At 43.4% G+C, this 24,184-nt stretch overlaps 1 protein-coding gene across 5 annotated transcripts in view; it reads right to left on the bottom strand.

The window, feature by feature from the left end:
* Positions 1-3,907: 3,907 nt before the first annotated feature.
* Positions 3,908-24,184, bottom strand: part of ABLIM1 (actin binding LIM protein 1) — a 328,840-nt gene continuing 308,563 nt past the window's right edge. For 4 of the 5 annotated variants that reach the window (XM_054033290.1, XM_054033291.1, XM_054033292.1 and 1 more), the window contains one exon: positions 16,810-18,646. In XM_054033290.1, the coding sequence (XP_053889265.1) occupies positions 18,609-18,646 (38 nt within the window). In that variant the 3' untranslated portion in view covers positions 16,810-18,608. The other variant, XM_054033293.1, reaches the window with a different exon arrangement.

Genomic DNA, 24,184 nt, shown 5'->3' with positions numbered 1-24,184 from the left:
GGCCCTGTGAAACTCTGGTTGTTTTGTAAAGTCAGTTGGACCCGGGCCTAGAACAAAGCCAGTCTCTTGCGTGCTCCCTAAGCACTGATCATCGACCACCTCAGTGTTCAGGGGTGGGCAGGGAACGGGCCAGTCTCCACCGCACCGAGCCCTGGCACTCCCTAAGGATTTCTATGCAGAAGTCTAGATGGGAGGTGACGGAGCTTGGAGCTGCCCCTGTGCTGCTGCGGGGGAAACCCCTTTCTGGTGCCATGCTGTCTGGCGAAAGGGGAACCAGCAGAATAGTTCCTCTTCCCTGCAGCGCTATAGGGTCAGAGGGGGACAGCTTACACATGAAGTAGCTCCCCACAAGCCTCTCCCCAACCATGAGGAAGGTGATGCCATGGCAACTCCAGCACCAGGCCCCAGTCCTGGATTTGTCTCTGAGTGAGCCACGCTGCCCTCCTCTAATTTACCATTTGTCTCATGTTAAAGCCAGTGTGCTGCTTAACACTTTGAGGGCAGTTGGCAAGCTTCTTGGCTATAGCCCTGCCCCGCCTATCGCTCACAGCTTGTTATCCTTCGAGAGAGGAACAGCTAGCCTGCTGATACTCTCACTACAACAGGTCAAGAGGGGGTGTGGCTTGTGGTTGCTAAAATATGTTCTTTCATATACCTACAGCAGGCCCTTGTTGGACTTGGACCTTCTCTTGTGAATGCCCCAGTAGCAGATATCCCAACTGACCAGCACAGCAGGTACTGCTCCAGGTTGAGGTTTCCACACAAGAGGTTGGTCCTTAAAATGGGAGGGGAAAATGTAGATTATTAAGTAACTGGGCAGCTTATTTCTGATCGTCTAAGTTGCATTGTCACAGCTGAGGGCTGGACAGGAAATAACTGCAAAATGGAAAATACAAAGAGAAACACGTAGGTTCTAGATCAGCAAGGTACTTGCACATATTTGCAGCCCTACTGAAGTCAGGGCTCATACTTCGATTGTAAGCTCTTTGGAGCAGGGACTGTCTTTGTTCAGTTTGTACAGCACCTAGCACAGAGGGGTCCTGATCCATGAGTAGGTCTCACAGAAGCTGCCACAGTACAAACTACAATAACAACAATGTGCTTAAGCACCTTGCTGACTCAGTCCCTGAATCTTTTCACTATGTGCCATTTCCAGGACTCAACAAAAAATTGAACTCATTTCTTGTTGCCCCCACTACATTGAAAATTTAATCCACTCAGATAGGCCATCAAAATAGTCCAGGTGGCACGACAGCCCCCACCCTCTGCGGTTGGGGATTCCACCACAAAAAGGCTCCCTCCTTTCTGCAAGCTCCAGTGTTGATAACATGGATTCCAAGGAGCTGCTCCTGCTGGTTCGTTCAGCACCGTCTCCAGGCTGTGAATACTAGTTTTGCATTTGAGCTTGATTCATAAAAGGCCTGATTCATCAATGGAAAAAACTGGGGTGGGGAGGGGGCTCAGCACCTCAGGAATTCAGGCCTTACACACATGTAGCAAGGCATGCTGGAATAAAACTCTAATGGGCATAGGGTGACCAGACAGCAAATGTGAAAAATCGGGACAGAGGGTGGGGGGTAATAGGAGCCTATATAAGAAAAAGACCTCAAAATCGGGACTGTACCTATAAAATCAGGACATCTCATCACCACAAATGGGCAAACTCTGTCCCCGCCCTGTGGCTGTGGAGAGTCCTCTGGCAGCAAAAGTGATGGGGGGGAGGGAAGAGGGAAACAGGATTTGGGGAACACTACAGCAGGGCTTGTACCACCTGCACAGCCCTGACTTCCTGTGTGCCAATCTGTAGAAGGAAGGCTGGAGAATTGCTGCTACATCAGTTCCCCTGCCCTCTCCCCCTAGAGGGGACACTGGGGCTAAGGGCTGCGATCCACAGTCATTCCAGAAGAGGGATTTTTCCCTACCCCCATGCATCCAGTCCAGCTATTCTGGCTAAGGACTTGACCTCAAATAGCAACAGCAGAGACGTAGGCACTGACTTCCCCTCTTTTCCGTGGGTGCTCGATGCCCCCCACTCCACCCCTTCCTGCCCCCCTTTTCCCCAAATCCCCACCCCTGCCTCTTCCCCACCTCCTCCCCTGAGCACACCATGTTCCCGCTCCTCCCCCCTGCCCCTGGAGCTTGCAAACAGCTGTTTGGTGGCGGCAGGCGGGAAATGCTGGGAGGTAGGTGGAGGAGTGGGTACGCGGCACACTCGGGAGAAATGGGGGGGCGGGGGATGAGGGGAGCTTGGCTGCCGGTGGGTGCAGAGCACCCACTAATTTTTCCCCATGGGTGCTCCATCCCCAGAGCCCCCACGCAGTCGGCACCTGTGAGCAGAGACATAATGACACTCCCATTTTGGCTGCCCTGCCTGTTGTGCCCAGGGACCGCAGGAGGCGCAGATCAGTTCAGTGCGGCTATACCAGGGGTGGGTTGAGTATGAGACCCACAGCGGCACAGAATGAAAAGTACAATTGCACGTAGATTCTGTTTGCACTAAAGCAAAGACAGTCTTGGCAGCTTCACATGGTACTTCCAAGCCAAAAGAGTCTGCTTTCTTCTGAAGCATTTCTCTTCCGGGAGCAGGGTGGGAGGTGCTGAGAACCCCCGTGGTGTGCTGAGTGCCCACAACTGCCATTGAAGTCAGGTGGAGTTGTGGCTGCTTAATGCATTTGTAGGAAGCTAAACAGGACGGCTCTGCTCATCACAGGGTGTCTATTGCTTATTTCCAAGAATGGCTTCTTCATCTTCTGTATCCTATTCATAGATGGGAGGTTGAGATGGATGGAAAAGACCCCCATTCGGGGAGGTATTTAAGCACACGAGAAATCCCACTGACTTAAATGAGTCATGGGTTGAAGAACCTTGCTGAATCACTTAGCATGCAAGTTTGAGCAATCTTGCTGCAAGGAAAAAAATGGGGTAATTTAGATACCCAGTCAATAAAACAGTCTTACCTTTCTGTCTGCTGTGACAGTTACTAGTATGCTTTTGAACCATAAAGTAACTGTGCTGAATTACCACTAGTCATGTGGTTGAGTGTGTGTGTGTATGTATATTTATATATAGATTTTCAGAGTGACTTTCTTATGGGAAACCATGAGTACTGTACTGCTAGTAAATATCCTTTGCAACTCATCTGCCTCCATCTGTTCAGCTCTATGAGGGGTTTTTTTGTTGTTCTTAGTAAACATCCTGATTTATAAAAAGATTTTAATAAAAACCCATGAATATGAAAAAATAAATAAAAAGGAATGAAACAGTTTGCATCCACCCCTTAAGAATAAAGCACAAAACTTTATTCGTTGACTTGATTTGAGTATAACAGTGATGCAGATTATAGTGGCATAGGAGTGCAATATGTGTTGCTTGCAATATGAAAGTGGAGAAGATCAGTAATTGTACAGAACAGCAACCTAGGTCAACTTCTCATTTCGCAAACAAGAGGACGTACTGTACAGACCGACATCAATTCACTTTTACAGAAAGACTCGGAAACAGAGCTATACCGCAAACCATTGAAAAAGAAAGGGAATCTTTCAAAAAAGGCTGGTTTGTAAGGTTTCTGAAGGGAGGGGAGAAAACATAATGAAACCTAACCCAAAACAATCCATGGCTAAAACCTATCAACTTAAAACAAAATCTCTTTTTAAAGTTAGTTTTATGTCCCAAAACTTGAACCCCAACCATCTATAAGGCCCCCTTACTGCAAGGGTTGTTAGTAACTCACACACAGTCACTCTGCTTGCACAGAACAGTTTCATTAATGATACAAAAAGCCCATTACTATGGGAAGAAATGGCTTCTGGGATAGATATTTTTCTGGCCTAGCCAGAAATGGAGTCTTTCCATTGATTTCAATGGGCTTTGGATCAGGTCCAAAAGATGCATATAGGCACCTACCTCCCAGTTCCTCTCTGCGTCTTTAGGAATTAGGCACCTAAATACATTTGAAAATCTGGCCCAAAGTGCGGTGTTTGATACACGAACCATGAACATTCTGCAAGATTGTGCAGCTGAAACACCTATTTGCCTCCAGAGCAAAACGTAAGGGCTGCTTCATCTCAGAAAACAACAATCACAAAGCATGCAGGATCAATATTCTCTCCTATGGATGAACATTTTGAGGAAGTAATTAACATAAATGCATTTCTTTGTTAGAAGCCCTTTGGGAAATGAAGTAATTCATGGAAACAACACTGATGGCCAATTATTTCCCCCCCCCCCCCACTTCCTGAACTGGAGCTTACATGTAAATGAATATGCTTATTGGCGTCAGAGATGATGCCTGACAAGGGGGGCCTTCAACTGGAACGTCCAAATCTGTGCACGACACTAGTCTTCTTATCATTTAAATGGGACACAAAAGATGGGGGAGGGAATCACAAGACAAAATCCACACCAGCTGCCACCCACTGTGGGTCTTGTATCCAACCACTGGCGGTGTTTTCATACCAAAGGAGAAAGGCACATTGTTCTCTCATCACAGAGCTCAGTAGCACTTTCTATGCTCCTCATTACATTGCAGTAGCGTAAGACCATACCCCAGGTCTAAACAGCCCTCCCCGGTATGTGTCTGCACTAAGAATCCTGCTGCCCTTGTTTGCCTGAACAGTCCCACGAAGTCTGAGTGGGGGAAACAGTGCAGTGGCACTGGGGCTGCTCAAGTGAGCGCTGACTGCAGAATCAAGACCCAAGTGTGTGCAGTGGACAGAGATGACCATGGCTCCAGGACTGGTTGGGTACTTTGCTTGTTCCCTCCAATGGGGTGGGTGGTGAATCTTCTTGTGACTGTTCTTTTCAGTGGATATAAAATAGCGTCCAACATGTGGAGTGTGTCATAGCAAAACAAAAACCAAACCGCCCCTCCCCATACATTGACTCCTGAAAGGGTGTGAATAGATATCGAAGAGGGGAAAGGGATGGAGAGAAAGAGGTTTTTCATTCATTACATAACTCCTCCATCTCAAGATCCAGCCCTTCCAAGGGCTGTGTTCTCCCAACTTCCATTGAAGTCGATAGGGGCTATAGGTGCTCAGGCCCGCTCAGTATTAGGTCTTTGGGATACAGCATTGGCAGTGCTGAGTGCGCTCTTCTCTTTCTGTGGGCTGATTCTGTGGTCACCTTTTACACCAGCTTATTTCCATTGACTTCAGTAGACTTACTCCTGATTTACACCTGTTACTCCGGATTTACATGTGTCCATGACTCCAGTGACTTCAAGAGGCTTTGAGAGTGAGCAGCACTTGACTGATCTGCAATTATTTCCTCTTGAGTACTTTAAACTCACCTCTGAGGAGCCCTGGAGGACCCTACCTGAGCCAGACCCACTCCCCGCCTCAAGGCATCCCTGCCATATTTATAACAGAACAAAAGAATTCTCTCTTTGTAAAGATTCATTTGAATTTTAAAACTGGCCACAGCATAAACATCTCGAGAGAGGCAACTACTTATCAAAGGGATTTGGCTTCAAAGGCTGGTGGCTAATTCAAGCTTAACAAATCTTTCCAAAGAGACTTAGTGACTCTCCCCAGATGATAGGACTTTTGGACCATCTGGGCGAAGAAGACTTTCCAAGGTGTGCCTCTGAATGGGGAAAGGATGGCAAAACCTTCAGGATCAGAGTAAGTCAAACTTTAAAATAGGCAAATGTCAAAGAAAAGACAGTTCAGTGACAGGAAACACCAGGAAGTTATCAGAATCACAAAATTAAGTCTTGCATCTTGTAAGACCAATAACCCTCTCATCACTTTTCCAGCCTGACTCTTTTCACCACATACGGCAGCTGATCTGAGTTTACAGGTCACCACAAAGCAAATTTAAGGAGCAGTTACTAACCAGAAACTGAGAACAAATGTGCATTGTTGTTAGACAATCTTTTCAAACTCTTAACAGCGCTCCAATCTGTTTTAAATAACAGCAGCATGAAGTTATCCATTAAGGAAGACAAAATAATATAATGAAGCTCCTCAAAGAAGTTTTGAAAGGAAAAAAAATGGTTTCATGTTTCACTGGGAAGCTGAAAGTGTTAGACAAGTCTAAAAACTTCCAAATCTATCCTTCCAGCTACTGGCTTAATCTGCAGAGAAGACACAATGCACGTATTAAGATAAATGCACTATCATTCCGATTTTCAAGCCTTAAATGAGTTCACTTACAATATAGTGCAAGGACATTGGACTGGCCAAGTCTTCCTTCTTTCTAGTTTATATAAAAATTCTCATGTCTTTTTTCTGTCTCTTAGGGTACGTCTTCACTACCCGCCGTATCGGCAGGTAGCAATCGATTTATCCGGGATCGATATATCGCGTCTCGTTAAGACGCGATATATCGATCCCCGAACACGCTCACCATCTACTCCGGAACTCCATCAGAGCGAGTGGCGGCAGCGCAGTCGACGGGGGAGCCGCGGCCGACGATCCCGCGCCGTCTGGGCCCCAGGTAATTTGATCCAAGATATTTCAACTTCACCTACGCTATTCGTGCAGCTGAAGTTGCGTATCTTGGATCGATCCTCCTCCCCCCCAGTGTAGACCAGCCCTTAGTTGACAGGAGAGGGGACAAAAACGGTAAGTCAAATTACTTGATCCCAACTACACGGACGAATATTGCTAAGCTACACCCAGCATTCCTTAGCAATCTCATCACTGCTGGTATGGGTGCTGCAGACCTGAATGAAAGGCAATAAGTAATGGGCGGCATTTTCAAAAAGAAGTGCCTATGGCCAAATTCTGCACGGATTTACACCCAGGCCAATCATGGCAACGCACCAGTACACTCAGAACATGCGCACACATCAGCAATCAGGTAACAGCGTGCTCCAAATATGCATTTGTATCTGCAAATGGGAACCTACATGAACAGCACCATATCTTCAGGGAACATTGAAGAAGGAGGGGGAATTTACCTACATCTTGAAGATATGCCCCAAAAAACAGAATATGGGAGTGGTGCTAGGAAATGATTCACAAACTGACTAAGGAGCCTCTCCCTGGGGCTATGTCTCTGTTTATGAGGCTGCTACTTGCCTTCTCAGGCTGATGGGAAGGTAGAAAAACTTGTGGTGAGAATTACTAGCTGCTCACTGGAGAAAACAGGCCCCAGGGCTGCAGCAGTGAGCCTTAAAGACATGGGATCTCCTAAGGTTTGTGTATATGGGGACACTCAGGAAAGTTAAGACGAAATAACTGAAGTTGTGAGGTAAAGCAGCATTAGTTCACAGTAGCAGAGAATTTGCTACAGTGAACTAACATCACTTTTGTCCTGAATGACCAGGGCCGGCTCCAGCTTTTTTGCAGCCCCAAGCGGCAAAGGAAAAAAAAAAAAAAGAAGCCAATCGGCAGCACTTCGGCAGCAGCTTAATTGCGCCGCTTCATTCTTTGGCGGCAATTCGGTGGCGGGTCCTTCACTCCCTCTCTTCCTCTTTGGTGGCAGCTCACCGAGGAAGATAGGGACTGAGGGACCTGCCGCCGAATTGCCGCCGAAGACCCAGACGTGCCGCCGCTTTCTATTGGCCACCCCAAGCACCTGCTTCCTTCGCTGGTGCCTAGAGCCGGGCCTGTGAATGACAGCATTTACACAGGGGTGTAATCCTTTGTAATTAATGTGCTTTAACTTCACACATTTATTTGAGTCATCTTAACTTTCCTGAATGTCCTCATGTATTTCTTAGTAATGGAGAAACCTATGATTGTAAAGGACAATGACACCAGCTTCTACATAGCAAAATCCTGAAGACGTGTGCAGACTAAGATGTCGGGGGCATCTAAATTGGCTTCTCTTTCTTTTCTTTCTAAGCAGGGATAGTGACGATAGGTCGGAACTGGTTAGAAATAGATACAATCTAATCTGCAGTCATTTTTCATAGCTTGGGTTTTTGAAAATAAAGCACTGAAAATAACCAGATCAGATATTTTGAAATTCAAACTTTGCTGTTTTTCAACTTTTCCGTTGGATAATGTTCCCTCGTCGGCTGTGGAGATGTTTGATAATAAATCTACAGATGGAGGGAACAATGTGGTCTGCAAGCTTGCAGCTTTTCCTGTGCTATGCAGGAGAACATCCTCTGAACTGAAAATTAGAACTGGGAAAAAGACTAAGGCCGACCCTCCAAATCACTGCTCACCAGTGTCTGTCACACTATGTTTGTGTGGAGTCATCTGCAGGGTTGGGGCCTAAACAATTTCAGAAATTTGTTTAAAAACTGATACCCAAAATATCCAGCTTGAAATTGAGGCATAATCTGCAAGAAATAAACAGCAAATTTCAGTAAGTTCCAACCCTACCAAATTCCCCAATCATAAGATGTTTGCCTCTTCAGTATGCTGTGTTTGGTTTCATTGGTAACCCGGATTTGCATCTCATTTCAGCTATTCCACTCTCATTTACTTGTCAATAGTAATCTGGAAATGTTTATTATGCTTGTACTGGAACATGAAATAAAACAACATGCTGAACTGATCCTTGCTGTAACCCCACTGAAGTCACTGGAATTACTCCCAGGGATTCATTTGGACCAGTGTTATGCTGGTCACTGAGAACTTCTGTGCTCTTGTTCCATAGGGGTAATGGCTGATGGCGCTGCATGGTAGCACCTCCACCAGCTCATCCCCTGGTCTGCACTATCCCTTTCTCCTGGCTGTGCTCTTTAGCATGCAGGCGGTATGGACCCCCTAGACGGGTCCCCCAAATACTAAACCCTCTGCCCAGATCTCTTCAGTGGAACAGCACTGGTTCTGTTGGATCACGCCTCTCTGGGACTGCAACCAGAAAGCAGGATTTGGTTAATTCTTCACATTGAGAAGATTATTTATAGGACAGCATGCAGTCCTACTGGAGCAGAAGTGCAGAACTCAAGGCAAAGATCCAGAATCTCAAATCTGCTACACGACCTAACAGACCTAACCACCTCCTCCTCCTGATGTCTATGTGTTAGTCCTCAGTAATGGAAAACACAAAAGGCTCTGGTGTCTCCCATGAGGACTATCAAATCTAAAAGGAAAATCTTGACATCCCTCTGTAGACTAGCGCACTCATAAAAGAGAGGGATACACTGGCAGTTCAGCACCAATGTAGAGAAGACGCTGACCTTTCAGCAGCTAAGCATTCATTCAGGGAAGGTCATGTGTTCCTCGTGTCCTTGTGTGAACACAACCTGGCCTCCAAGCAGTGAAGTTATATACAGGCAATCTTCACACTCTGGAGCACAGTGGGAAAAGATTGCAAACAATAATAAGCATAACTCGATTCAAAAAACTATCCTGCATGATTTCCTGCACCCTATAAAGCGTGCCAGGCACAAAGGAAAAACACAAAGCAAAACAAAAAAAATACCAAGGGTGCATCTTTGTAGCATCAAAGAAATTCCAAACCCTCTTTTCAAAGCATGAGTGAAAACGTTAACAAACAACAAACAATAAAGAAGTGCTCAGCTTGATACACTGTGCAGTATCGTCAATGTCTGCAACAATGATGTAACCAATGAGCCTATACTGGGAGAACATGGTGCAAGATAGGACTATTTCACATAGAAACTTCCCTTCCCCTGCCAAGAGGGGTTAAATCGCATGTCTGCTCACACAGAAAAAAATTCTCTGCTGGTGCAACTCCGTGCAGCTGAGCCATTTTGCAGTAGCAGGGAATTTGGCCCAAAGTCTGTGGGTGTGCACCAGAGCACACTTGAGAAGAATTTCCTTTTAACCCTTTCATTTCCTCCACCCACCACCCTCCCTAAATCCCCAGACTAAACAACAAGAAAACTGCCACTCCTACACCATTCCCTTTACTTAAAGGACTAGTAAAGCCCAGGCCATGTTAATTAAAGCAGAAAGTATGGAGGAGGGAAGATCTGAAAACATACACAGCAATTCACTATTGATATCCTAGCATATATGTAGTACAAGTACAAGCAGGGAATTTGTTTTCCAATAATTTGGTTGGTATGCAGCAGAACAGAGCAAACTGCCTGCCTCATTCTTTCATAACAGAAAGAATATGCTGTTTTAAAACAGTGCCAGTTAAGAAATGGTGTGCAAAAAGGATTAATTTTACCATATGGGTATACTACAGAATATATGTATATATATTCATTTCTTGAAGTGATTACAATTCTTTCATTCTACTAGGCATCCTAAGCGCACTTCCTGGCTCTAGCAATAAAGTCCGTCATATTCTGGACAAAAATTAAAGGGAATATTATTGAGGGAGAAGAAAAGAACCGCTTCCTATCATGTATACGACATGTAAAAAGTTTACACATGTGAAAATTGCCATCAAGTTTCTGAACATAGAAATTTTTACCCCATTGGCAAATGTTCATGTTGGCCCAATTGCTATGAATACAGGTGCCTTTGTCAGATTTTCCCTTTTTGGTGGATGAGTAAGTTGCTCTCCAAAGAGAATATGGACTTTATCATACAATATCTTATGCAATTTGTTTTGTTTTGTTTAAAGGGCTATAAATGTAGAGTGAATTAAAAGAGTTTTGCTTTCTTCTTCATGTCGTTGCGTCTCCAAAGAGGTAACTTGTCGAACTCTTGTATTGTCATGCCAAATATTTCTTGAAAAACTTCCGGTGCTAAGTGACGCTGGAGAAAGGGAGAAAAGCACAGACAGTCAGTCACAACCATGGAGATGCCAGTGGAGAATGGGCGCATTAAAGATTTCATTCCAAAGCACATCAGTAGTCTCAGGGAGCTAGGGTAAGTTGGCAAACAGCTCCAGTGCTAGCCTTAGGGGCTTGATTAAAGGTCCAGGGACACACACTGAAATAATGCTAACAAAGTTCTCAACGTGCTTAGCCACCACAAATGAATTCATAATAATACCTACACATCTTATATAGTGATTTTCATCAGTAGGTCCCCCAAGCACTTTACAAGTATCATCCCCATTGCACAGCTGGAGAAACTGAGGCACAGAGAAGTAACGTGACATGCCTATCATCCCAGCCAGCCAGCGGCAGAGCCCGGAATTGAATTCAGGTCTCCTGAATCCCAGTCCAGTGCTCTATCCACTGGGTTTCCTGTGTCCCCATTAATTAGACTTCTCAGCTCACTTGCGACATAGGTAGTATTGTTTCCATTTTAAGAGGGGGAAAACAGACAGAGAGCGATTAAAGGGGAAATTTTCAGAAGGACGCCCTTCCTGGCAATACACTGGGCCAGCTAGCATGTGCAGCAGCATGCAGCACACGTGCTAGGGAAGGAAAGGTTTGACCAAGCCATCTCTCCAGCAAAGCACGCTCCCTAAAGGCTGTGGTGCACCAGCACCTGCACTGGCCACACCCCCCTCATAGTGCTGTCTCAGACTCTACACAGGTTTCTTCTTCAGCTGCTGCTTAGAATATGCTGGGTGGGGGAATGAAGCTCTCCCTGGTGCACGAGCTAAACACAGGGCAGGATTACACCTATAGCTCACAGATCCATTCCTTTAAAAACATATCGAAATGACCACAATGCTGTCTGGATATTGGTGGCCCCCTTCAAAGAAACCGGGATTAGAACCACAAGCAGTCAGAACATCACACAACTGCCCAAGTCACCTTAACCCACATTCATGAACAATTTTTTATGTGGAAGTAGAGACATAAACCTCATGCTTCTAGACATAAGCCAGACACTAACGAATGGCAGCTGGGAAGAAACTTCTGCTGTGGGCAGGTTATTCCATAACAGGGCACTCTGGAGTCCCTGGCTCCTCCGTAGCATCTGGCAGGGGGGCTGGAACAATTTGTATAGTGGGGGTGCTGACAGCTAATGAACCAAATGGTAAGCCCTGTATATGGTGGAAACCACTTCAAGCCAGGGAGGTGCAGCAGCACCCCCAGCACCCCTAGTTCCAGCACCTATAGCATCTAGAACTGGCCACTGTCAGAGATGTGATCCTGGACCTGATCTCATGTTCCTATGATTATTGGATAACGATTTACCAATATCTGCCTTCTCATCAATTTACAAGCAAATACAACTGGATGCTTGAGCAGCTCCATCGATGAGGTTAAATGAGACATTCATACTCATGCCTCGATGCAGATTTGCAATTGCTACAGTATTTAACCCTTCGCCTTTGCTACCACCTCCTGAATCCTTCCTCTTGACAAATCTCCATTGCTACGCAAGGCATTTCTGAGAGGGCTTCTTGGTTCTAACCAAGGGCCTATCCTTCTACATTTGATCGTTCAAAGGAGGAAGAATAAACTTCAGTAGGAAAGTACATTTAGGAACTTGCTTCCTTACCTCAAGCCGGGTTCTGTCTACATCCCGTAATATTTTATTTCGCCCTCTGTTGGTCACCATGAGCATTTCATATGGAAAAATCTGTTCGTGTATAAGAGGGATTGGGGGGGGGGGGGGGGAGAGACGTATTTACATTCAAAAACAAAAGAACATACATGTATTCTTCACCCAACCACACAACCACTGTTCTTAGAAAGAAATAACAAAACTATAAAAAAGCTTCTTTAAGTTGCCTGAAAGTGAAGTCCAATCTGGCTTGAACAAATACTCCTTCGCTAACAAAACCAACTCGACCACATTTTGTAGGTACAATACACATCAGCACCATTTTCAGAGATGTGTATATCCACACTTCCCACAGACTTATATAAAAAAGTACAATATATATATTTGTTTTTAGCCACAAAGATGCATCTCTAGTCAATTTTTTGCCACTTGGTAAGTTAGCGTGGAGTTTATTTAGGTAAAATATGTAGCATCCATGAACACGTTTGATGGTTGCAATAATTTGCACAGGTCTAAGGAAAAGAATTAAAGTTTATTGTACTTCAACCACCACCACCACCTGAAAGTACAGTCAGAAAAAGTAGCATCTCTTAACAACTTTGTTAGTTATCAAATTGGGCCTTGTGTTGAGTGAAATTTATCAGATGAATTATTTTCATGTTGTTTGTTGATTTGTTTACAAACAAATCACAGGTCCCCACTGTGCATTTTGACCTTGACATCATGGATGGATTGCAGGAAAAGATTTTGTAGTAGGAATTTATCTTACATGCCTTCCCCTTCTTTAACATGGCATACATCCATTAAATCTTCTCTACAATATTTTATGAGGTTCTCTGGTTTGGTTAATATTGTACTGAATATTCAGATATTCTGCATTAATCAATTTTTGGAACCAAGGAAAATCATGCTCTTAATTTGTTTGGACAGGTTTAATGCCACAGTTTTAAAATGAAAAGCCCTGGAGCTGTTCCTGTCAGCTATTCCCTAATCAATCTAACCCAATCAAAATGATATGCCACAGAAAGGAATTAATAAAATTTGGTGCCTAAAATAAAGTGCTGGATTCACAGCCCTGGAAACTGAAGCCCTCTGTTTAGTTATCAAACATCTACAGCATAGACAGCAACAGTGCAGGTGTCCCTTTGCCAAGACACCTATGTGTCTTTGCCATAACTTAGAAAGACCATGTCGAAAGGTAATGGAAAATCTAATGGTCCACCTTCTATTGTCCATTTCACCTTTGGCCTCGCTGCTGAGCATGCCCACAAGCTTCAATTAGGGCCTGACCCAACTCTTATTTAAGTTAATGTGAGTTTTTCCATGGGCTTCAGTGCAAATTGGATTGGCCTTTATTGCCAGCTGTGGTGGTGGTTTTAGTGATATGGATATTTGTCCACTGGGGAAAGGACAGAGACCACCAACTCCTCTCACAGAAACCGCTATGCAGCCAGCCAATGCTATAAATACACGTAACGTTCTTAGACATTAAGACTGTTCCTGGTAACAAAACTCTGTGTTGTCCTGCTTCACTAAGTTCATTCCATTGTCACCAACTATCCCAACACATTTTTCAGAAGCATAATAAATAAGATTCAGCCATAAATGAACATACCATTGAGTTTATTGTAGTTAATAACTTAAATAATGTGTACTTAACCATATCTTACAACCAGTATGTCTTAGAGTCTGACATTCTCATAATTGTACAATTAGTTCTACTTTATACTTTAAGAGTTACATCGTTTCTGTTCAACACTTAAAATAACTACAATATACAATTTTATATGAAAAAGTGTATCTTGTCATAAAATAACCACAGTGAACACAGGGAAAGCTTATTTCAAAGGTTTGAGGTCATCATCACGTTTTATATTTAAAAATTCACTACATAGCATAGTTCATAATTCTTGGTTTCAGAATACACAAACTCTAACCTCCTTTTGAGGCACCCGTTCCTTGTTTTTATTGGGTGAAGTTTCATGAAATTCACCGATTTCCACATCCCACATTTTTCATGGGCAATAAACACACATTTTGAGCCAAGCCTCGGCTCATTTAAGTTGCTGTTGGCAAGTTAATTGGGCTACACCAATTTACACCAGCTGAGAATCTGGCCCTACATTATTGCATGTCAACACAAACTAAACGTTTACTTCAGCAAAATTCCCATAAATGTTACCCTTAGGAAAATGTCAGAATTTGCCACCCAAAGCAAGAATAAAACAGTTATTTAAAAATATGTTGCCTGGATCCATCAACAGCAATGGTGGCTGTAAGGAGTTATACTGCATCAAAGCAGGCATTATATTGGAGTAAGGAGCCAGAATAAAGCAGGATTTAGGGAGTGGTGAACTCCCCAAGGTAGATATATAAATATATTTTTAAAATATACATTTCATGTAGGTCAAGGCTTATGAAGCCAGGGCTAGGGCCTTCTATAATATGTCTGGTGCCAGCTCAAATGCAGAAAAAGCAATGTTGTCTGCAAAAATGGCTGCTCACCCTAAAGACAGAAACACCAACCCTTATGATTTTGGCAAAACCATAGTTTTTCAGCCGGTTAACCAGCAATAGAGAAATGTATACAACGTAAACCACAGCTCTAATTGAATCCCTCTCACTATTAACACTCTGTTTCAGTCCCAAAATGCCTTTAGCCACAGTTGTAAAGTATTGCATTTTATACCCAGGCGAGGACATCCCTTTCTCAACAAACACCCTAAGAGTCCCTCTTTTCAAAAGTTAATGTAGGGCCGATGAAGGCAGTTGGACTGACAGCCCTGGAGATGTGAGTCTATCATTCATTGTTAGAACAGGTGCAGTATGGGCAGCAGCACCACAAGCTTCCCACCATCTGTCTCACTTCTCGAGCTCTTCAAAACTGGGACCGTCCCGTAAAATTCGGTAGAGGTGGCAGCTCAACGGCTAGGTGTATTACATGTCAATGGTGCTCCAGCCTCTTTGCCTGCTTAAGACTTTGGCTTCTCTGCTGAGGCTACCAACTTGGGGTCTCAGTTTGTGCCAATTTGGGTGATACTAATTTTGGATGCTGCCATCTGCAGGCTCAGAAATGGAATAAGACTCCCCCCCAACTCCCAATTCATTTCTCATAAGCCACATTTCACATTCGTTGGTAACAATCTTCTCCCTGTAACTATTAACAGTAATGACCAAGAACAATGCCTCTATTTACTTCCTTCACTATGTTTTGCACAAAAATCCAAGATATTGTAGGACCATAAGAGTTGAGTGTAATCTATACACATGGGGATTAATGCACCTGGGTCACATGAGTGGTTCATTTTAATACTGAGAAATGACAGATTTTGGTGAGCACGCGTCAGTCTAAATGTTTGTGTGGGAAGTGGAGGTACACGTAAGGAACATTCCTCTTGGTCACATAGGAGTCATCTTGAGATTGTACAGGGCTTCTGCCAGTTGGACAGGTAGCTGTGCCAATTTGTTACATACAGTCCCGTCAAGGCAGGTGCAGTACTACTACACAGGAAAAGATGCACTGCTGCAGTCCCTTCCCATTGTGTTTCAATTACTCTTGAAAATAATGTTTTCAGGTTTCCCTTTTGGTTCACTGTACCATTCAAACAGGACTGGAATTAAATGGAAAGAGAGAATCTCAGAAAGGCAGTGAGCTTTGCTCGAAAGCAAAGGTGGGGAAAATGCATCTGTTCCCTGTAGCAGGCAGCTTCACATTATCTCTTAATAAGGAGAATGATCTCTTCTTATGGGTTGGTGTGCACCCCTAGAAAGGTGTGTTGCTCTAACCCACAGGCTTCAGACGTACTGTAAGGAGAGGCATAACAGCTATGCTGATAACTGCATTTGTTTTACTAACAGTCAGCATACACAGGTGGGTAAGTTGGACAATGCCTGTGTATAAATGACTCCTCTTCCTGCTCCAGCAACTTGGGTATCAAACCTTATTTAACTTTTAGGATCTGATGCTCAGTTATACTAAGGCCTCTTTCCACAGCTGGAGTGGTATAAAGAGGCCCTAGTGTGAGAATTAAGCCCCTCCCTTTCCACTAACGCTCTGTAACTAACCCGGCCTCACTGCAGCTAAACGCACCTGTTCCTGAGTTATGCGTCTATCCAGGTTTAAGCACTGTGGGTTCCTGCTGTTTTGGGTCTTTGAATGTGGCAGCTTCACAGCTGGATGGGGAATTAGCTGCATTGGGCATCACTCAGGCGCTTTCAGCCTCTCAGTGTTGCCCCCTGAAATCCCTCCTAGGGGCTGCCCACTGTGGCTGCTCTTGTCCCACCCCTGGAGCAGACAGGAGGCGCACCCATGCGAGGTGGGGGCCAGCACAGAGGGAGAGATTTGGCACATAAGGAGCAATGATTGGGATGAGGTAAAGAGAAACAACAGGGACTCAAGACATTTCCTACAGTATCTCATCAGCAGTACATAGTCAAACCTTCACTGTCTCAAAGGAAAGTGAATAACAGCGGCACTTGCCTTTGGTTCCAACATGTTAGGCATAGACACTCCTCTGTCCATTCTCATTCCGGGGACATGACCATCCGGGAGGGACTGCATCGGATACAGGTATACGTCAGACACACAGGTTACACATACACACACACAGGGTAAAGGTACTCATGTAATGGTGAAAACAGAGGTGAGTTTATGCTCAGACTTTCCTCAGATCTTAACAATTAATCTTACCATAGGGAACACTGTCAAAGCTCCTGCTTATTACTTTTCTAAGGTGAGCTCTGGATCCCAGCTCCCTCAAAGGCTCTGATCTGCTCTCTGCTCAGTAGGCCTGGAACTGTGGAACCCGTCCATACCACTCCCAATCCACCAGGGGGTTACTACAGAGTGGCCACACCTTTCCTGTCCCAATGGCTTCCTCTGTGGGCTTGCAGCTTGGAACCTCAACTCAGATCCCACATGACAATGTGTCAGGGCATTATTAACCACTGGGCCACACTGCCCCTTGCAACTGTCCCTTTATCACTTGGATAGCGTTAAAGTGTGGCTTTACTCTGAAAAAGTGACTGCAAAAATGGCACCATGAAATTCCGCAGAAGTCTTTTTTCTCATAACAAACGGCACTCAGTTATATCCGATATGCTCAGTTGACAAGTAAAATGGTGTCATTTCTAACTGCAAACTCTACCTGTATGTGACAGTCAGTCTGGGTTCTTTCCATTTCACACATCATCAGTAATAAAGGCTTTACAGGTCCTGTTACAAAGGCTCTGTTACACCTGTGCATCCTACTTTTCCATTTTATCTTCATTGACACCTGGGAAAACCTAATGCCTTTTGCACAGGGACAACTGACTGAAACTTAGGGCAACTCCCATTGAAGTAAATGGAAAAAGATTCTTTGACCTCAAGCGGGAGTTAAATCCTGCATTTAATGAACAATTCTGCTGAACATGTACCAGCATGAATAGATCCAGCTTACACTCTGCTAGGTGTATTGGCTCTACAGTGATAGCAGGTGAAAAAGTCGTATCAACTTATTTTTGTCACAATAGGCAGATTTTACTGGGAATGCACACAAGAGGCAGCTCTTGGTTAAGAAGGTGCCATTTTTACATAGTTACTGTTCATAGCATAACCACACTTGAAGCATAATGCATGGCATGACATAAATATATATTGTAATCTGTTATCCTCTCACTGCAGATCAGTCTTTGATACGGTACATAATCAATTTGCCCAAGTATTTAAATTATAATCATTATTTAGCATTTATATTGCAATAGCGCCTACAGGCCAACCATTTTCGGGCTTCATTGTGCTAGGTGCTGTACAAATACATATTATTGTGAACATTCATTAAGATATGCAATGGCAAAAAGTTGTCATGGGGATCTGGAGAGGAGTGGCGGCACTTGCAAGAGCATCTACTGCTGCAAGATCTATGGTGACAGCATCATAGAAGGCCACTGGCCAACCATCTCAGCTGGAGGGTGAATTCCAGGTTCACAGCCACAGACAAAAAGAGAGCGTTTGAGGCTCGTAGTATGGAAGACGGGGGCCCCCAGAAGGAAGAGGAATGTGTCTAGACCACCCTTGGTTGGGACAAGACATGGGGAGAAAGAACCCATGCTCAGATGCCAAGAAGGAACCACTACAGATAATTTTCATTTCAACATCAATTAGCTTTACAAAGCAGGTCACAAAACTGTTGGGCCTCCTCACTCATACAGTTCTGGGGCTGTACCAGGAAGCATCTTAGCTGTACCTGACCCTTGTTGATACAAGTCTACATCGTTGATTATGCTTAAACATGCAGATAAACTGAAACAAAGGTCTTAAAAAAACCCTTCCCTGTAGCAGTAATTCAGACTTGAATAACAGAGTGGATGTTTTTATCTCTGCTGTCAGTTGATGGATGAAAACCCGTACTCTACCTGGAAATCTGAAAAGCAAAGGGAAATCTCGTCAGCATTAGAATGCGGAAGAACGTGGATTGGTCACAAACACCAAACAGCATATTTTAATTGTTCAGCGAAAGCAATATCAGATCAGTTTGCAGCCTCCAGCAAACATCAGCTTGTTGTTCACCACTTTGATACTATTGATGTTTCTCAAAGAGATCGGAAGATAGTTACTATCAATTCACAAAACGGTGCATTCGCTCCAGGAACTCATCTCAGCTTATTTTATAATTAAGCATGAAAGAGATAACAGTCTCTCTGTCCCAGTCAATCTACAGTGTTGTAACTGATGTGATGTACTGATGTTGTTGGGGATATGTCAGATTTTTTGATTGACTTGAATCCAAAGGCCTAGGGTGACCAGACAGCAAGTGTGAAAAATCGGGACGGGGGTGGAGGGGTAATAGGAGCATATACAAGAAAAAGACCCAAAAATCAGGACTGTCCCTATAAAATCGGGACATCTGGTCACCCTACAAAGGCCTGATCCAGTTTCTACTGAAGTCAAGGGAAAAATTTAAGGGAGAAGGAATCTAAGGCCTTATCCAAATGCAAAAACGGTAATGACATTGGTTTAGAAATTGGCTTAATTAAATCAGTGCAACATCCTATGCATTAGTTAAATCTAGGGCTGTCAAGCGATTAAAAACTAATCGCAATTAATCATGTGATTAAAAAAAACTAATCGTGATTAATCACACTGTTAAAGAATAACAGAATGCCATTTATTTAAATATTTTTGGATGTTTTCTACTTTTCAAATACATTATTTCAATTACCACACAAAATACAAAGTGTACAGTGTTCACTTTATATTATAATATCAGAAATAGTATTTTTCAATTCACCTAATACAAGTACTGTAGTGGAATCTCTATCATGAAAGTTGAACTTACAACTGTAGAATTATGTACAAAAAAATAACTGCATTCAAAAATAAAACAATGTAAAACTGTAGAGCCTACAAGTCCATTCAGTCCTACTTGTTGTTCAGCCAATCACTCAAACAAGTTTGTTAACATTTGCAGGAGATAATGCTGTTTACAGTGTCACCTGACAGTGAGAACAGTCGTTCTCATGGTACTGTTGTAGCCGGCGTCGCAAGATATTTACATGCCAGATGCGCTAAAGATTTATATGTCCCTTCATGCTTCAACCACCCTTCCAGAGGACGTGTCCATGCCAATGACAGGTTCTGCTAGACAACAATCCAAAGCAGTGCAGACTGATGCATATTCATTTTCAACATCTGAGTCCGATGCCACCAGCAGAAGGTTGATTTTCTATTTTGGTGGTTCAGTTCTGTAGTTTTTGCGTCGGAGTGTTGCTCCTTTAAGACTTCTGAAAGCATGCTCCACACCTCATCCCTCTCAGATTTTGGAAGGCACTTCAGATTCTTAAATCTTGGGTTGAGTGCTGTAACTATCTTTAGAAATCTCACGTTGGTTCCTTCTTTGCGTTTTGTCAAATCTGCAGTGAAAGTATTCTTAAAACGAACAACATGGGGTGCTGGGTCATCATCCGAGACTGCTATAACATGAAATATATGGCAGAATGCAGGTAAAACAGGGCAGGGGACATACAATTCTCCCCCAAGGGGTTCAGTCACAAATTTAATTAACGCATTATTTTTAATGAGCATCATCAGCATGGAAGCATGTCCTCTGTTAGCTGAAGTATGAAGAGGGATACAAATGTTTAGCATATCTGGTACGTAAATACCTTGCAATGCCGGCTATAAAAGTGCCATGTGAACACCTGTTCTCACTTTCAGGTGACACTGTAAATAAGAAGTGGGAAGCATTATGTCCCGTAAATGTAAACACACTTGTTTGTCTTAGCGATTGGCTGAACAAGAAGTAGGACAGAGTGGACTTGTAGGCTCTAAAGTTTTAGATTGTTTTGTTTTTTTGAGTGCAGTTATGTAACAAAAAAAAATCTGCATTTGTAAGTTGCACTTTCACGATAAAGAGATTGCACTTCAGTAGTTGTATGAGGCGAACTGAAAAATACCATCTTTGTTTATCATTTTTACAGCACAAATATTTGTAATAAAAATAATATAAAGTGAGCACTGTACACTTTGTATTTTGTGTTGTAATTGAAATCAATATATTTGAAAATGTAGAAAAACATCCAAAAATATTTAATAAATTTCAATTGGTATTCTATTGTTTAACAGTGCCATTAAAAGTCTGATTAATCGTAATTAATTTTTTTAATCGCAATTAATTTTTTTTTAGTTAATCGCGTGAGTTAACTGCGATTAATCAACAGCCTTAGTTAAATCTGTACACTCTTCCTGTGCAAGTCCTAAGTCGTTATGGTAAAGAATATAAACACTAGGGCACAGATAGTAGAAATATACTTCTTGTGGGTCAATTCAAGTAATGTTCATAAGTGCAACAGTGCAAATTATTATTTAAAATAAATCACCATCAAAATATTCGTTTCTGCAAGTGCATTGAACTCCCACCACATCAGCCAACATGGCACTCCTATCGGCACTGCAGTACTGCTATGCCTCACAGAACAAAGAGTCGGGACTTGTCTGTCTCTCATGGGCTTTTCTAACCATCCCTGAGCCACAGAGTCTTACTGTAGATGGGCCTGGGGGAAACCTCACAAAAAGCTTATTCCAAATCCATTCGATTCAATTGGAAAACTTTCACAGAGTCAAAAATTGCAACGTTTCCAATGATACAAACATTTTTTCTGGAAATTTTCAGACTGTTTGAAAAGGTATTTCAAAAAAAGAACCTGACAAATTGTTTTAGCCGGCTCTATGGATTTTACAGTAGGGAGAGGATCGAAGGTGAGATTGTCAAAGAGGGCTACAGGACCTCCCATTGAAAGTCCGAAGCTGCACAACCAGATGATGGCAGAGCTGGGAATAGAACCCAGAAATCCTAACTAACCTTAGCCAGAGGCCCAATCCCCTAACATGACATGTACAGAAAGTAAGTTCATATTCTCTGTGTATGGGGTACAAAATATACATGCAGTACTTAGCTACTCTGCTGCACGCTGTTATGCCGGACATTGGGCAGTGTCCCTTCACTTGCAGAGGAGAGCTGAATATCCAACATAAACCACATTCTAGGAGCAGTGAAGAAAATGTCATAGGGAATAGGAGAGCTTTCAGGAAACTAACTCAGATATACCAGACCAGTTGTCCATCCCTGGCTAGATCCATCTTGAGAAATACTGTATAATCATGTCTGGAGCAGTACATGCCTATTGATACATAGAACATGCATCTGAACAATCCCTAAAGCCTTTAGCACATGCAGAATTTGCTGTTTGACTTTTTAGTACTAAGGAGGACTGTCTGTCTCCCTATTAAGTAGAGCTACTGATATTAAAAAGTACCAGTTGTTCCTGTTCTGATGTGTATAACAAGTTACAAGTCAGAGAGAAGAAAACAAGTGTAGACTCTGCACTGTTTAATACAGATGAAGCCCAGAGAAGCTGGTTTGATTTTAATCCTGTAGGCTTTTCCATCAACTGACTGATTCATCCAGTCTCCTGACATTTTACAAGGCCATGAAGTGCTATGAAATACCTGACGTGCTTTGCAGGTCTAGGATAGCTCATTGAGACCACAAATGTAGCATTTAGGAAACACAAATGGTTGGGATCCTTCCCTCTAGAACCTCTACAGTCCTGGTCCACACACATGGGACCATCATTTCTGCTTGAATGCACTGAAGGTTATCCCAAGAGGTTCTTCATTTGTCAGATAAGCAGTTAACCTCACTGGCACTAGGACCTGGGATTTCCCAACATTAAGACCTTTTAGAAAATGGGAGAAACCACAATAAATAGCAGAAGGCAACTCAGCAAACCCAGCTGCATCATGTAATGATGCCTGAGTTCACAGTCCCATCCATTTTCTAAGCCTAAGATTACATTACAACTTCAGCCATGTTTTTGTAGCCAGGTCATGACACCCACATCTGACCTGTTACAACAAACAGGTTGAGCTGTGAACACTCATGAGCTTTTTGCCCAATGCACCCATGTGTCAACCCTGACTGAGCATCAACACTCATGTGTTTGCATTATGGAAATATCATAGCACCTCTGAGTTCTGGGTGGGGAGGTACACAGGGCAGTACCAGCAGCACATGGACAAAGCCTTCTGGAGTGTTCTACTGAAGAGTAGGGAGGAAGAAAGTCTGGCCAGTCCAGTTACACCAGCATGGTTGTGGGACCCATATGAGCAGAAAATAATATTGTTATCTCCTGAGACATTGATGAGCCAGCCAAGCCCACTGTCTTGGGTGACACATGGTTAGTGGTCACCATTACTAACCGTGCCGTAAACGTGATTCATGGGAACACAAACCTTGTTTAAAACTAACCGTTTTTTACATGCTCATTTACAAGTTAAAGTGCAGATAGGGCCTGATTAATAATTGAAAAGCTGAATGAAGGACACCTTGCCTTCTCCTTCCCCATACTACAGCAACATTCCCTGGCTGGAGAGGCCAACGCAGGACTCTCTTCATGGTCCCAAAAGGCTACTCCAAGAAGAGGCATGTCATGTTGCCATTGCCCTGTGGTTCTCCTGGAGGCTGCCAGTTCATGGAGCACTGTCACTGGCAGCACGACCTCCAAAGCGACTAGGCTGGCCCTCAAAAGGTGAAGTTAAAAAAATGTTTTAAAAAGGACAAAGCGTTTCTCCTGCTTTGGAGATGATTAGCTCCCCTGTGATATCCTGCGTCAATTCATGCTTTGGCACCTGCGTGCCATAATCTATGCAACTTGTGACAAACTGCAGTAATGGCAAGTGATGTATACAAAGGGCCCAATTCCAGTCTCACTCTCAGCCCTTATACACATCATAGCCAGTGGGGTGACTCCTGATTTACACCAGCATAGCTGATATGGGAACCAGACCCAATACACTCATGTGCCTGAGCTTTCAGAATGAACCCGAGACATGGACATGTTGGCCACTGCAGTCCCAGACTCATTTGTCAACTAAGAAACAGAGCCCACACCCCTGAGGAGCAGATCCTTTGTAACAGCATCCTGTCATTTTTACCTGGTACATTTCTCACAACAGAAACCACAACAATACGGAGCATGAGTCTAGGGCTTTATGTGTTCAAAGCACTTTGTAAATATTAATCATCAACACATTTTACTGATGAGGAGACTGGGGCACAGGCAGGTTACATGTCTGGCCCGAAGTCACCCAGCAAGCCAGCGGCAGACCTGGGATTAGAATTTAGCGCTCCCTGGTTCCTAACCTTGTGGCTCCGGATTCCAGACCATGGTGTATCATTTGCAGCTCTATAATATAGCAAAACAGAACTCAGTGCACATCCCTGAATAAATACATATGGTTTGATTCTCAGTTGCACTGAGACCCCTTTGCACTGCTAGAACAGATCCTTGCTGTAAACGAGAATCTACCCCATAACGTGGTTTGGAAAAAAAAATGTTGACAAATGTCTGCACATTTTAAGTTAACTCTGGAGTTTACCGGACAGGGGTAAAAACTGAGA

The sequence above is a fragment of the Malaclemys terrapin genome, chromosome 7 (assembly GCF_027887155.1).
Source record: "Malaclemys terrapin pileata isolate rMalTer1 chromosome 7, rMalTer1.hap1, whole genome shotgun sequence".
NCBI lineage: Eukaryota > Metazoa > Chordata > Testudines > Emydidae > Malaclemys > Malaclemys terrapin.
Note: the sequence above shows the minus strand (reverse complement) of the source record. Positions and strands in the feature narration are given on the sequence as shown.